At 36.1% G+C, this 16,326-nt stretch overlaps 1 protein-coding gene across 1 annotated transcript in view; it reads left to right on the forward strand.

The window, feature by feature from the left end:
• Nucleotides 1-16,326, forward strand: part of APC (APC regulator of WNT signaling pathway) — a 92,444-nt gene that overhangs the window by 43,986 nt on the left and 32,132 nt on the right. The window contains 3 exon segments of the mRNA XM_084882812.1: nt 1,049-1,157; nt 3,517-3,630; nt 10,856-10,939. Of these exon segments, the coding sequence (XP_084738938.1) occupies nt 1,049-1,157; nt 3,517-3,630; nt 10,856-10,939 (307 nt within the window).

Below are 16,326 nucleotides of genomic sequence, written 5' to 3' on the forward strand. Positions count from 1 at the left end.
TAGAACCTTCCACATATATACATACAGTTTTTTCCAAGAAATTATAATCAAATAGGATTTTAAAGTAATAATATCTGAGTGGGGAGCATTTCTCTGTGTATGAGCAAACTCCAGAAGCCATAATAGAAAATATCCACAAATCTGATTACAATAATATCATGCCCTGGCCAGTTTGATCATGATTACAGCATCAGCCCATGGACCAAAGGGTCATGGGTTCAATTCCTGGTCAAGGGCACATACCTTGGTTGCAGGTTCATCACCAGCCCTGGTCAGGATGTGTGCGGGAGGCAACTAATTGATGTGTCTCTCTCACATAGATGTTTCTTTTTCTCTCTCCCCTTTCCTCCTCCCCCCTTCCCCTCTTTCAAAAACTCAATGGGAAAAAAAATATCCTTAGGTGAGGGTTTAAAAAAAAAAAGAATATAAAAAAGTCTTACATGGCAAACATTGTAAACAACGTTTATGTGACAAACTGACAAATTATATTTACAATCCATATAACTGATGAAGTGTGGTTATTCTTAACTTAGAAGAGGTTCTGTAAGTAAGAAAAAGTCACAGACAAGAAAATACAAATGGCTACTAAAAAATGCTTACCCTCATTCATACTAAAAGAAGTCAAACTAAAACCATAGTAAGACCATTTTTGGAGGAAAAGCAACCTACATTTACAACAATAAAAAAGTTTAATAAAACATTTACATTGGTGAAGATGTAAATATAATGTTGATTAGCATCTTGTTTATACTATAAACCATCATATTATTAGACTGCATGAATGTGAAGACAATGCCTTTGGTGAAATGTAAATATTATAATGTTGATTAGCATCTTGTTTAGCTGAAAACAACCTTTTTAATATTCTACTTTTAATGATTATAACATTGTAAGTCACATCTTCAAAAATCAATGTTTTTCATTTATTCGTTATTAATACTTTAACTTGAAGAGAGAACTTTACAGTAATAGGTAATAAGAATTGCTATTATGTACTGTATATTAGCATTGTGTAACCTTAACCTTTTTTTAAAAAAAAAAAACACAGATCATTACTTCTTGCTGATATTGACAAAGAAGAAAAGGAAAAAGATTGGTATTACGCTCAACTTCAGAATCTCACTAAAAGAATAGATAGTCTTCCTTTAACTGAAAATGTAAGTAGCTTGGCAATATGATTTATTATAGATTTTACTAACTTGATTTTTATTTTATTTATTTAATATATTTTTATTGATTTCAGAGAGGAAGAGAGAGATAGAAACATCAATGATGAGAAGTAATCATTGATTTTCTGCCTCCTGCACACCCCCTACTGGGGACTGAATCCGCAGGCCGACTCTGTATACACTGAGCCAAACTGGCTAGGTTACTAACTTGATTTTTAAAAGTATTTAAATTATATATTAAAAGTGTGAGATAACTACGCTAACTTTAAACTTGAATATATAATAGTTAATGAATTTTTGTTTATAATGATGATAAAACTTCATTGTGCTCAAACAAATATTTATTTTTAAGCCCTGAGTTCCGAAAACCTATTGTTTGAATTCTAAAGGACTCAGAAATTAAGTAGGCAACTGTTGTTGTTTTTATTGTATATTGAGTTGCCAAACATACATTGTAGAAGTGTTTATCACCATCTGTCCATTTTTTTAACGATATTATAGGAATCATGCCAGATAGTTTTTGAAAAAAAATATCTCTGAAGATAATTTGAGTGCTATTTTAATTTATTATAAATGACAATAGCTTTTGACCTGGATCTTAAAACTTTTTGCATGTACTAAAATTTGTTTGTTTTGCAAACAAATATAACTGTGTAAAAAAATCAAAAAGAATTTAATCTTGTCAGCTTCTCCCTCCCTACTTAATTCATGGAGGTGGCACATATAAGCACATTTCTAAGATAAATTAATTTCAACCAAGATTGTAATTCAACTGTTGTTTATAAATATTTTTCTAACTTTTAAAATATTTTAAGAAGATATATTTAAAATATATTTTTCTCTCTTAGCTTAGATTTTTCATTTTTTAATAGTACTTTTGAGGAAACATAATAAACTAAAAGCAAAAATAGAAGAAAAACCTTTTTCTAAAACTTGTAGTTAGCCAGGCTGCCTGAATAGGCATTGTCTGGCAGGAGCTAGAACTAGAAGCTTAAGTGCTCAGTCTTTCAGGGTTTTCAGAGGGAGAGAGAAGATCCTCCTCCCTGACAATGTCCTTAACACCTTTCTGGGAAATAAGGAGACACAAATAGTGAAAGAACAGTTAATGTAGAGTTGTTAGCACTGTAATCTGAGTGTGTATAATGACATTCCGAACAAGGAAGGTTTGGTGGGATTTTTACTCTTACAAACAAAAATACCAAAGTGTAGTTTTGTTCGGCATTCACCTTGAAAATTAAAATATACAAATTTAGAGACCACTGCCTGTGTGTAGTCAGGTTTAGGAAAGGGGTGAGATATATGTGACAATTCAAGAGCAACTGGTTAATATCTGAAACAAAGATCAGTTGTAAAATAATTATTCCTTGATGAATTTATTTAATAATCACATTTACTTGATGGGTTATGTAAGGCATTACTATGGAATAATTGGCAATGTTAGCAATTTCAGTTGCTTGCATTTCATAATTATTTTTAATTTTACGAATTTTGCTTTTACTATTGGGAAGCCAAGTTAAGAACATTTTCATATGGAAATGTGTATCAAGATGTAGACATTGATTTTAAAATATCAGACCTAAAGCATATTATTGCAACATACTGTGTCATGTTCGTCTTTTTTTGTGTAGTGTAGTGGGCAGTGGAGGACGCATCAGTAGAGTTACAGCGGGCTAATTGGTAATTAGAAATGACATTCTTCCATATTGCAGCCCATGATTTAGGTATGCCTGTAGGAATACATTCTTTATAGGAACAGGAAAAGGGTCAGAGCTCCTCTAAGTTAACTGACAATACAATCTGGAATCTTTGGGCTTGTGTTGATTTTGTCCTCACGATTTATGACTATATTACATAAAGCTTTTTCTTGTCCCATTTTCTTCATTTTACAAATGGAATTCTGTTTAGTCTGCATGTATATGGTAATCCTCACCTTAAATTGAGGTACAAACTTGAGGATAATGAACCTCTTTTTTTATTTTTCTATATTGTCCACATTAATATACTAGTTTTTAATAATTAAAAGTAGTACCTCTTCAGTGAAGAAGAATCAGAAGGAAACTAAAGATAGGCTTACTGGACCAATTATATGTATGTTAAATATAATAGTACAATTTAATTAGACATTAGTGCTGATAGGGCAGTAAAAATGTTTCAATTCTGCATTTCATATTAGGGACCCAGACTGAGCCTAGGACCTATAATTTATATTTTAGGACTGCTTGGAGTGAAATACAATTTTCTCATGCACTGTAACATACATATTTATTTTCTTTGTTGGTTTATGTACTTTTTTTCTTAAACACACAAGCGTGAGATATTAACACTTTAATTTTATTTATGGCTTCAGTTTTCCTTACAAACTGATATGACCAGGAGGCAATTGGAATATGAAGCAAGGCAAATCAGAGTTGCAATGGAAGAACAACTAGGAACATGCCAAGATATGGAAAAACGAGCACAGGTAACCAATTTAATAAAGTAAAGCTGGCACAAGCTAAACTATTAATCTATCTTTGACATTATCCTATCTAATAATCTATCTAATAAAAGAGTAATATTCAAATTGACCATCACTCCAACACACAAGATGGCCACCCCCATGTGGACATAAGATGGCCTCCACAAGATGGCCGGCAGAGAAGGGTAGTTTGGGGTGTCCAGGCCTGAAGGGGAGGACAGTTTGGGGGGGACCCAGGCCTGCAAGAGAGGGCAGTTGGAGGGGACCAGGCCTGCAGGGGAGGGCAGTTGGAGGGGACCAGGCCTGCAGGGGAGGGCAATTAGGGGTGACCAGGCTGGCAGGAGAGGGCAGTTAGGAGTGACCAGACCAGCAGGGGGGTAGTTGGGTGGACCAGGCCTTCAGGGGAGGGCAGTTGCAGGCGACCAGGCCTGCAGGATAGGGCAGTTGGGGGTGGCCAGGCTGGCAGGGGAGAGCAGTTAGGGGTGACCAGGCCAGTAAGGGAGGGCAGTTAGGTGTGATCAGGCTGGTAGGGGAGCAGTTAGGTGTCGAACACGGGGTGCTTAGGAGATAATCATGCGGCAGGCAGAAGTGGTTAAGGGCAATTAGGCGGGCAGGTAAGCAGTTGGGAGCCAGCAGTCCTGGATTATGAAAGATGTCCAATGGGATCGGGCCTAAATGGGCAGTTGAACATCTCTTGAGGGGTCCCAGATTGGAGTTGGTGCAGGCTGGGCTGAGGGATACACACACACACACCATGCACGAATTTCATGCACTGGGCCTCTAGTTTCAAAATAAGAATAATATACCATGGCCACTAAACAACATAACCAGTGTTCACATAATTCTGCCTCCATTAGATTTCATTTTCCTGATACTTTTCTGCTTTACCTTAGAATTTTAAGTGGGAAAAGAGTTAGATGCTGTAGCTGATAGCCACCTCCGGTTATCCTTTGAAATTTTACTCACTGTAATCTGAGTGTGTGTAATGACATTCCAAATGCTGCTCTTTAAGTTATACACTAAAAAAAGAAAAAGGATACCCTCATTCGAAGAAGGAAAGAAACATATAAAGAGAACATTGGGAAATAGGAAATGAGTTGGATAGAAAACACTTCCCTATTTCAACCTTCAACTATGTCAGGAGAGAATATTAACTGACTTTGTTATTTGTTAAGCATTTCCATAAATTGAATTTGATATTAAGTTTTTAAGCCCTGAAGAGGCTTTGCTGGTTGCCTTATCTGTTTCAAAGCAAGCATGGAAAATTTAAATTCATATATACATATGAACAAATTTGGAGGAAAAAATTATTTTAAAGATTTTTTTTAGCAAATAAAAGGGAGAACTACATTCATATGTGTAATATAACTGCATTTTTATATTCTGAAAAGTTTATTTCATAGTTTTAAAATCACTAATATAGGACATTTTAATTCCCCAAAGTCTTCATCTTTTATGAGATAGCTTCATAAACATAATGTAACAGTATATGCTATTTGTGCTGGAGTATGGTTGTAGACTAAGGTGATACTTAAATACCAAACCATATATCTTTCATAGTCCAAGCCTGTTAGTTTTACAATGAGACTAGATGCTCAATACATACATATGTTATAATATGTATATATAAGGGGTCCCAGATTGGAGAGGGTGCAGGCCAGCCTGAGAGACACACACAATCCCCACCCCCCCATGCAAGAATTTCGTGTACTGGGCCTCTAGTTTGTATAATAAAAGTTACATTATAAATTTGGGTTGAAATGGTAAGTAATAGTACAATTAGCAACCTATTTAGAAGAAGAAAAATTCAGTTAGATCCTTATTTCATATCTGTCCAAGAAAAATTACAAATGGATTCAGTATCTAAATGTAAAAAATAAATCTAAGTGCCCTCCCCTGCAGACCTGTCACCCCCAGCTGCCCTCCCTTGCCAGGTTGGTCGCCCCTAACTGCCCTCCCTGTTGGCCTGGTTGCCCCTAACTGCCCTCCCCTGCCAGCCTGCACCCTCTCCAATCTGGGACCCCTCAGGGTATGTTCGACTGCCGGACATCCCTCTCACAATCTGGGACCACTGGCTCCTAACTGCTCACCTTCCTGCCTGGCTGATAGCACTTAACTGACCCTTACTGGCCTGGTCACTCCCAACTGCCCCCCTTCAGGCGTAATGGCCTCCAAGTGCCCCCCCACCCACGCGCACCAACCTGATCATCCCCCTCTCCCTCCTCCCCCCGCCAGCCTGGTCACCCCTCACTGCCCCTTGTGCTGGTCTGGTCGCCCCCAACTGTTCCCCCCTGCTGGCCTGGTCGCCCCACACAGCCTGCTGCTCAGTCATTTGGTCGCCCCTCACTAACCCCACTGCTGGCCTAGTCACCCACGCAGCCTGCTCGGTCATCTGTTTGGTTGTCTCCAATGTGATGGTCACTTAGCCTTTTATATATATAGATAATACATATTGATTATATGTTCACATATATCTGCACACAGATACATGCATATTTATTGTGATGACCCACGTCCCAAACCTTGGTTCAAGGTTTGGGCTCTGGAGCAGGGCTGCATGCAAATGACAGAGACAAGAAAAGAAATAATAATTTGGCCGAAACCAGTTTGGCTCAGTGGATAGAGCGTCAGTCTGCAGACTGAAGGGTCCCAGGTTCGATTCCGGTCAAGGGCATGTACATTGGTTGCAGGCATATCCCCAGCAGGGGGTGTGCAGGAGGGAGCTGGTCAATGTTTCTCTCTCATCGATATTTCTAGCTCTCTATCCCTCTTCCTTCCTCTCTGTGGAAAATCAATAAAATATATATTTTTTAAAATAATAATAATAATAGCCGGGACCGGTTTGGCTCAGTGGATAGAGTGTCGGCCTGCGGACTGAAAGGTCCCGGGTTCGATTCCGGGCAAGGGCATGTACCTTGGTTGCGGGCACATCCCCAGTAGGGGGTGTGCAAGAGGCAGCTGATCGATGATTCTCTCTCATTGATGTTTCTAATTCTCTATCCCTCTCTCTTCCTCTCTGTAAAAAATCAATAAAATATATTTAAAAAAAAAAAAATAATAATAATAATAATTTGGAAATTGGGGGGCCAGGCAGGAGCCCAATGCAAGAGAAAGAATTCCACTCATGCTCAGGCCTTTCCATACTTTTATTCAGTTTTGGATACACCTATATCCCTTAGGCAGGCAACTCCAATAACAGACAGTCTTATCAGTAAGGATTTATATGAGACTGTCTGGTCAGGAAATTGCTCCAGCTGCCATTATATCCACTAAACTAGGGTGTCGAACTCAATCAGAGAAGGGGCCAAAATCTAAAATCCAGCCTAAATCGTGGGCCGAATGGTTTACTGAACAGTCATAAACTGACAATGTCATAAACTGACAGCGGAGTGCAATGATGACAGTGCGGTGCGGGCCACATTGCAAGGCCTGGCTGGCTGGATTTGGCCCGCGGGCCTTGTGTTTGACACATTTGCACTAAACAATCAGCTCCTTGTTTACACTTTTCTGATAGTGAAAACAATGGGTAGCTTCCAACAATTTATGTTGTTGACTAAATTTCTCATCATTTATTGGGTATTGACTATTTCCCCATTGATAAGTAATGCCATCTCTGGCATATGCTAAGTTGATTTGTTTCTGGATATTTCTGGACTCTATTCCATTAGTCTATTTTACTTTCTCTATGACTGAACTGATACCACACTTGTTTTATTTTGCTATAGTTTATAAACCTTGGTAGCTAGGAGGGTGAATTCTTCTTATTTTTGTTTGCGAAAATGTGGTTATGCTGTCTGATTACTCTTTCATTTGAAATTTTGTATCATCTTATTTATCTAATTCAAAGAAAAACCTTTTGGACTGTTGATTAGAATTATATTGAATTTATAAATTAATTTGAGAGGAATTTATCTTTATAATATTGAGCTTGCTTCTTGGAAAGGATGGATTCCAGCCAGACCTCCTGGCTTCTAATGTTAAGCCTGTTTACCTACCAGCACTGTGATCTCTGCCTCAGTTTTCTCATCAGTAAAATACAGATAATGATAAACTGTAAAATGTAAGGATTAAGTGATTTAATACTGTCAAAGCACTTAGACGCTTACACATAATAAACACTCAGTAAATACTAGGTATTGGTCTTAATTTTACATCTCTCTATTCATTTATGACTTAAATTATGTCCTTCAATAGAGTTTTATAAGAACTTTAGTCTTCATAAAGTTACTATATATATATATCTTAAAGGTTTATTCCTAGATAGCTTATGGTTTCTAATACTATTGTGAATGATATTTTTTAAATTACATTACTAAATTGCTTTTAAGTAATAAGTATCCAGTAATTTTCCTGAACTCATATTATCTTATTATCTGAAGATTTTTTTAAATTTTCTATATAAATTGTCATAGTATTTGCAAATAATGACAGTTTTCTTCCACTTTTTCCTTTTCTTTTTCCTTTTCTTTGATATAAGAACTCAAATACATCTTTGAATAGGAAGCCGTGATACTGGTCTTCTTTGTCTAGTCTTGTATTAAAGGGGATTCTATAATTTTACCGTTAAGTATTTTGTTTACTAGTACACAAGGTTTCTGATAGATACTCTTTTATCAGGTTAATTTAGTCTCTGTTTCTAATTTGTTGAGGTTATCCTGAATCTATATTGAATTGTATTACTATCATAATTTTTTTAAACCTATTTTTCAGAGTCATACCAACTTCATACACCTGAACAATTAAGCATTTTTTGTTAAACATAATTTCATAAATATTCAAGATTGTCATATAAAAAAAGAAAAATAATACTGACTATTTTTACGTTGAAGAACAGAAACACAAAGGTTGTCATGTCAGAAATCACCTACCTCAGTGGACAATATTTGACTTAAGGACTTAGTGACATACTGGCAATACAGAAATGTAGTGTTATGAAGAGGAATGTTAGATATAATTTTCATTTTCATCCTCTAAATATTAAAAGTTTTAATTTAGGACTTTATTGATAGAGGGGAGCTAATTATATAGAGAAAGGAGAAACCAATAAAATATTACAAAGCTAGTAATTGTGGGTAGTTTGGTTGTTTCTGTAAAACCAGAGAATATTTAGAAGTGATCACTCATCTTTGCAATGTTTTTAGAAAACTACCCAAAGTACAGGCATTTTTCCTTCTTCATGTTTTCATTATGTAAATTAGACTTGGTAAGATTTGTTTATTAGAGAATATTATTTACCTTAAGTTCACTATTTTCAGAATCATGATAGAGAGAACCGGCATAATAGTTGTAGTGTTACAAAGGAAGGAAAAGTAGGATTTTTGTTGTTGAGCACTTTAAGCTTTTCTGTGATTATCATAACATTGGATAATAGCAGCAATGAGCATTTTTACTATGGTAATAAGAAAAGGAGTACATGGCTATTTAAGCAAAACTAGTATATGATCCTGGGTAAGTTTTGTTGATAGGTTTTATAACTATTCTAGAGACCTGGTGCATGAAATTTGTGCCCTTGGTGGGGGGCAGTCCCTCAGCCTGGTCTGCGCCCTCTCGCAGTCCGGGAGCTCTTGGGAGATGTTCAACTGATGGCTTAGCAGTGCCGTAGAGGTGGGAGAGGCTCCCGGCACCACCACTGCACTTGCCAGCTGTGAGCCTGTTTTCTGGACAAGTGGTGCTCCCTCTGTGGGAGCATACTGACCACCAGGGAGCAGCTCCTGCATTGAGCATCTGCCCCCTGGTGGTCAGTGCACATCATAGCAAGCAGTTGAGCAGTCTTAGCATATCATTAGCATATTACACTTTGATTGGTTGAACAGAAGACCAGACACTTAGCATATTATGCTTTTATTATATAGAATATGCTTAAAGCTATTTGTTTAAATACTTTTATTATTTATCTATTAGGTTATCCATGCTCAGAAATCTTTTATTGATGGGGCTTATAATTAAAAATATCTTTGAAAATAATTCCATCTAGCTTCTAACATTTTTTCTCCCATCAAAACAATTACTCTTATTAATATAGTTTTTCATAGCTCAATATTAGAATGTCAACTATAGAATTATTTCAGAAAATGACAACACTGGCAATACTTGTTTTTAAAACCTATATATTTGATCTGTCATAAAGCAATTTAAAAGCAATTTAAAAGCAATTTCAGTTTGCAAGAGTTTTTTTAAATGTAAATGATTTAGTTTTTCCCACTTCCACTAGTATTTTTTAAAATTAAAGCAAAACCTAGCTTTTTCCAAAAGAATTTTTTTTATTATTTTAATTCTGCGTTATTTGATCTGTAGTTACTGTTTTCTGTTCACTAGATGATTTCAGGATAGTGGGTAAGCAAAAGCTTGACCATCATTGTGATCTCAGTGTTGGGAATAAAAATAATGTTTAGCCGCAGTAGATATTTGGGAAAGCTAAGTCTGAAAGTACTACTGATTTATAATAGGACTAACTATGGGGAAGGTTAATCATACTATTTAAATACTGATGTTTATTTAATGTTTATCAATTATTGATTTGTTTTAATAAACATCAGCATTTAAATAGAATGATGCTCTTTCCCTTTACAGGCATACCATGTTTTATATAAATTTATTACATTATATTGACATCTGGATTAATATAATAATATAAAGCATTAAATTTATGTATAATTTTCTTTGTTGAAATATTTTTTGAGAATAGCTTTTACACCAAGTTTTCACATTATATGCATTATACAGTTTGACATATATTTGTACCATTTTGCTAAACAGAAATATAAATCTGTTGTATAAAGTCAGATGTATTGCCCTAGTCAGTTTGGCTCAGTGGATAGAGCAGTGGCCTGCAGACAGAAGGGTCCTGGGTTCGATTCCGGTCAAGGGCATGTACCTCTAGGTTGCAGGCTCAATCCCTGGCCCTGGTCAGGGCGTGTGTGGGAGACAACCCCCACATCAATTTTCCTCCCCACCCCCCACTTCCACTCTCTCTTTAAAAAAAAAAAAAAAGGAAAAATATCCTCAGGTGAGGATTAACAAAAACGTAATAATAATAATAAAGAAGTTAGATGTATTAAAAATCTGAACTGAACCTAAATGTCATCAGTGTGTGAATATAAATATCTAAATTCTACCCTAAGAATTGTCTAGCATAATCCTGAGATATTAAGTGGTAGCTTTAGTATGATTATTTACACTCATGTCTTTAATAAAACTAGATCTAATTTGATCACTTATTTTATTTTAGCGAAGAGTAACCAGAATTCAACAAATAGAGAAGGACATACTTCGTATACGACAGCTTTTACAGTCCCAAGCAACAGAAGCAGAGGTTAGTAAATTGTCTGTATTGTTTGCAGATTTAAATATAGGTAGTTATTCTAAGAAAAGAAAACATACAATTACTATGGCATCATTGAAATATCGATGTTCTAGAGAATTGATATACTTTTTAAGTTTTTTCATTAAATTAAATGATCAAAGTCTTAATTAATTTTATTTCCTTCTAACTTTTAGACAATTAAAAATTTATAGAGTCCTACAGTTAGGGCATAGTTCTTCACAAAACCGCCCCCAATTCAGAAGCCAAGGTACCCAGCTGGTTATAAATTTGGGACTTCCTACCACCCTTTAGGCTTGATAATTCATTAAAATGGCTCCAAACTGAAAGTACATTACAATTAATTTTATTATAAAGGATACAGTCAGGAACAGCCAAATGAAGAACTGCAAAGGGCAAGATCTGGAGAAGTGAAGGATGGAGGATGCAGAGCTTTCATGTTCCTCTCCTCATAAATCTGGACACATAACTCTTCCTGCACATTAGTATATTCATCAACCTGGAAGCTCCACTGAGCTGTGGTGTCCCAATTTTAATTGAGGTTTCATTATATAGGCATGCTTGATTAAATAAGTGGCTACATGATTGAACTCAGTTTCCAGCCCCTTTCTCTCCCTGGAGGTCAGTCTGGCCCAGAGTTTCAATGCTCTAGTAATGTGGTGGTTCTTTCTGGTAACCAGTACCCATCCTGAAGCTTTCTAGGTGCCCTCCTTGAGTCACTCTATTTGCACAATCAAGAATTTCCAAGTGTTTTTTAAGTTCTGTGCCAGAAACAAAGGACAGAGACAAAATATATTTTATATTATACCACACCAGTCTATAAATTTACCTCTAGTCAAACTGTCTATTAAATTTAAAAGTAGAATGTATTTTTTAGATAAGCAAAGTTTCAAAATATGTATTTTTATGTACCATTTTCTGGAAGCTAATAGAAGATACAGTTAAGTTAAATGAAGATGTAAAGCAAGAAAAATGTAAATTTGGGATCCAAGACATAGGGAATACAATACAAGAGAAAGAAATGAAAGACTCCCCAGAATGAAAATTAAGGGAAATTCTAAGACAACTGATAAGAGAAAATAACCAGTCCATATTAGAACAGATGAGAAGATTTCAGGAGAGATTAATCTAAGAAGACTAGATCAGTAGACTACTTAATGTTTTTAAATTTATTGAAAGGAAAGGAAATTGACACAGTAGGAGAGAAATTGATGATGCCATAAATACTTAACATCAGATACACAAAACAAAACCTTTAACGCAGTGAACAGCAAGAAATTGTAAAGGAAACAATCATAGTACAGCAACTGTCAGCCATGATTAGAACTTAATAGTCAAAATAATGTAAATGGTGAAAAATTGACCTAACTATAAAGCAGTATTGGAAGGATAGAGGAACAGGATAAGTATGGTGTTGAGGGTGCAATAATGAGAAATCAATAAGTGGTGCATTCAATTGAAAATTGCAGAACTAGCAAAACAAGCAGGTTACTTAGAGATAGGTAAATGCCCCCATCCCAAAGAAACCCTGGCCGAAACAGGTTTGGCTCAGTGGATAGAGCGTCAGCCTGTGGACTGAAGGGTCCCAGGTTCGATTCCGGTTGAGGGCATATACCTGGGTTGTGGGCACATCCCCAGTAGGGGGTGTGCAAGAGGCAGCTGATCGATGTTTCTAACTCTCTATCCTTCTCTTCCTCTCTGTAAGAAATCAATAATATATATATATATAATTTTTGTTTGTTTGTTTGTTTTTGTTTTTTTTTAAGAAGAAGAAGAAAAAAGAAACCCTGAGAGAGATGAAATGTTTGCCTTAGAAAATAGGAAATAGGTCAGGCAAATGTGAGAGACCTCTGTTTATTCTCGTGAGTCTTTAGAAGTAGTGATTATTTAAACTATTTAAATTTGTAACTATGATAAGAAAACATTTTTAAAAGAGCCAAAGCCATAATTTAGAAGATATTTATGCTCATCATTCTCTGCTCCTTACAACTCATTAATAAGGAAACAGCTGATGGACAAAAGATTTGAATAGACATTGCACCAGAAACACACACACACACACACACACACACACACACACACACACACGAAAATATGCTCAGCATCATTAGTCATTAGGAAAATACAAATCAACCACAATGAGATACCACTTCACATCCATTAGGATGCTTATAATCATAAAGGTAGTAATGAGCATTGTCAAGAATGTGAATAAATACTGTGTTGGTGAGATTGCAAAATGGTACAGCGACTTGGAAGATAGTTTGACCATTCCTCAAAATATTAAACATAGAGATACCATGTGACCCAGTAATTCCACTTCTACGTAGAGATGAAAACATATATCTACACAAAGACTTTAATTTCAATGTTTATGACAGTATTATTCATACTAGTCCAAAAGTAGAAACAATGCAAATGTGTATATACTGCCTGGTGAATGAATACAAATGATACAAATGTGGTATATCCTTATAATGGAATACTATTTGGCAATAAAAAGAGGCAAATTGATGGTACATTCTATGATAGCTACGTAAAGGAAGTCAGACACATAAGTCTACTTATGTGTAAGAAATGTCCAGAAAAGGCAAATTTATACAGAAAATAGTTGCCTGCAGCTTCGGGCAGTAATGAGGATTAACTGAAGATGAGCACAAAGGATCTTACTGGAATGATGAAAATGTTCTAAAAATGGATTATGGTGATGCTGGGTAAATTTAATAAAAATCATAGAATTATACACTCAAAATATGTGAATTTTGTGACATGTAAATACAACAAAAAATTTTTTAGTTCTAAGCTAGAAAACTTTTGGTAAGTTATCCAGCAACAATAGAAATGAGTTAGGATTATTCTTTCATAGGAATCAGAAGTAGCTTCTTTGCCTTCAGAGCTAGCACTAGTTTGGGACAGAGAGTGCAGGCAGGCCTGATACAAAAATCAATGAAAGAACAAAGGAAGTAAATAAGAAAGGAGGAAGAAAAATAAAGGTAGTAAGTGTTAAATGTTAATTTGGCCTCCAGAATCAGGCTGGGGTGTGATCCCAGCTCTGGCTCTATTATTTACTAGGTATCTGACCGAAGGTCAGATATTTATCTTCCCTGTGTATCAGTTTCTTCATTTGTAAAATGAGAGTAATAACTACCTACCTTATAGACTTGGTATGAGAATTAAATAAATTAATAGATAACAAATGTTAAATGCATAGTAAACATTAGATTTTTTTAAGTTTACCATATTCATCATCATCATCCTGCATGCCTGTGTTTCTCTAGAAACCCTTATTCTCCCTCTGTTGGAAATAACTATTTCAACCTCAATCTCCCGCCCTGTAATAATTCACCCCCTCCTTCACAGAGAAAACAGCAGCTTTCATAGGCATTGCCTCTCTTCCTATCAGGAAACATTCTGCCTTCCTTCTTTCTTCCTGCACTTTGGATTCTCAGCATCTGCCTTCTCAGAAACTTTTAACTCTTATCTCTTTTCTCATAAATATTTATCTTCTTTCTCTTCTATGGCACTTTTCCAATGACATTTAAACAGACTCAAATCTTATGTTTAAAAATATAAAATGAAACTTCCTCTATCCCACTACTCCCTGCAACTGTCTTCCTTCATCTGTCCCCTTTGCTCCCTCCTGTCCTTTCTCAATCCCTATTCCAAAGGTATTTCTAGACTCCAAGTCTACATTGCCTCCCCACCATTCACTCTAATGCAAGCCAATGTAATTTCTACTCCCATATTCACTAACATGGACCATCAGTGGCTTTTATATTGTGAATGAAATTGGCATTTTCAATCTTCATCTTGATACTTTTCACATTACTGAATATTTCCTGATGTTTGAAATATTCTTTTCTTGGCATCTATGACAATACTTTTTGTATTTTTTTCCCCCATCTCTTTGGCCTTTAAAGCTCATATTCCTTTATGTGGCATTAATTGTAGGCATTCCTTAAGGCTTATTTCCCTTTTCTGTGTGTTGTCTCTCCCTAAGACCATCTCTTTGGTGCTTAGGGCTTCAGTTACCAGCTATAAAATATTGGCTCTCAAATTCATTTTTCTAGCCCTGAGTTCCAGTCTCCTAAATATATGTGCCTACTCTGCATCTCCACTTAGGTGATGCAAATCTAAAACATAATAAATTATCTCTTCCTAAGTTCTTCTTGCCTCTTCATCTCCTTCAAAAAACCCTTATCCTCCTTAAGTTATTACCTATCTCTGTGATTGACATCATCATTATTCCATTGTGTGAGCTAAGGAACATAAGAGTAATTCTTGACACCAGATCTCTTCCTCTACTCACCGTATCCAATCTATCACCAAATCCTTCAGATTTACCTTTGTCTCCACTTCTTTTATCTCCATCACTGCATGCCTAGTGCAAAGTGCCATCATCTGACATTTACAGTAATATATTAGCCTCCAAACTGATCTCTGTTGCCTATTTTCTTAAACCATTTAAAAATTGACTTTAAAAATAAATTTACATGCAACTTTTCTCATTAATATGCTAGTATTAATTATTTGGGGCAAGAGTGCTATCTGAGAATCACACTAAAATTCAACAAAATCAGTAAGATTATTTTATTATCTTTATGTTCTATTCTTCACACCATGATTTCCTGATGTTTTAGAACAAGCCATGCTTCCTTCCACCTCAGCATGTTATCTTCTACTTACCTAAAAACTTTATCCTCTACCTCTATCATTTTCCCAAAAATTCCTATTCATTCTTTAGATCTCAGTTCAAACACTTCCTAAAAGAGCTCTTCCCCAAACTCCTAGACCATATAACTCTTTCTGTTATATCTACACTAATAAAAGAAAAAGATGTTAATTGGCTGTACCTTCGTGATAGCCACCAGCCAATCAGAAGTGAGCATGCAAATTAACCCAACAAAGCTTGTGGGTTAATTTGCATACACAGGCACCGAGTGGCCTGGGTGGGATGCTTGTGTCGTCACCATGGCAAAAATGCAGGCATTCTGCACCACCCCATTCGCTCTGGGCCTCGGGGCAGCATGGGAAGGTGGAAAGGCGGCTCTGTTCGGAACAAAGCGGCCGGCAGCCCGGGGAAGGAAGCCCATTCTTGCAGGAATCTTCGTGCATCGGGCCTGTAGTATTCTTACAATACCTTGTACCCTTCTTTCAGAGCATATGTCAAAATCTTAACTTCATTGGTATTTCTCTCATTACTTGGTAGTATTCCTGACTGGACTATAACTTCCAAGAGTGCATAGAACAATGTCTGCTTTTACTAGCACTGTATTCCTTATCACATAATGCAGGTAACTAACATAGCAGATGCTCAGTAATTGCTTATACATCAACATCTTCAATGGTGCTACTGTCAAATCGTTGTGGTTTTTATA

The sequence above is a fragment of the Pipistrellus hanaki genome, assembly GCF_964339955.1.
Source record: "Pipistrellus hanaki genome assembly, chromosome: 4".
NCBI classification, from domain to species: Eukaryota; Metazoa; Chordata; class Mammalia; order Chiroptera; family Vespertilionidae; genus Pipistrellus; species Pipistrellus hanaki.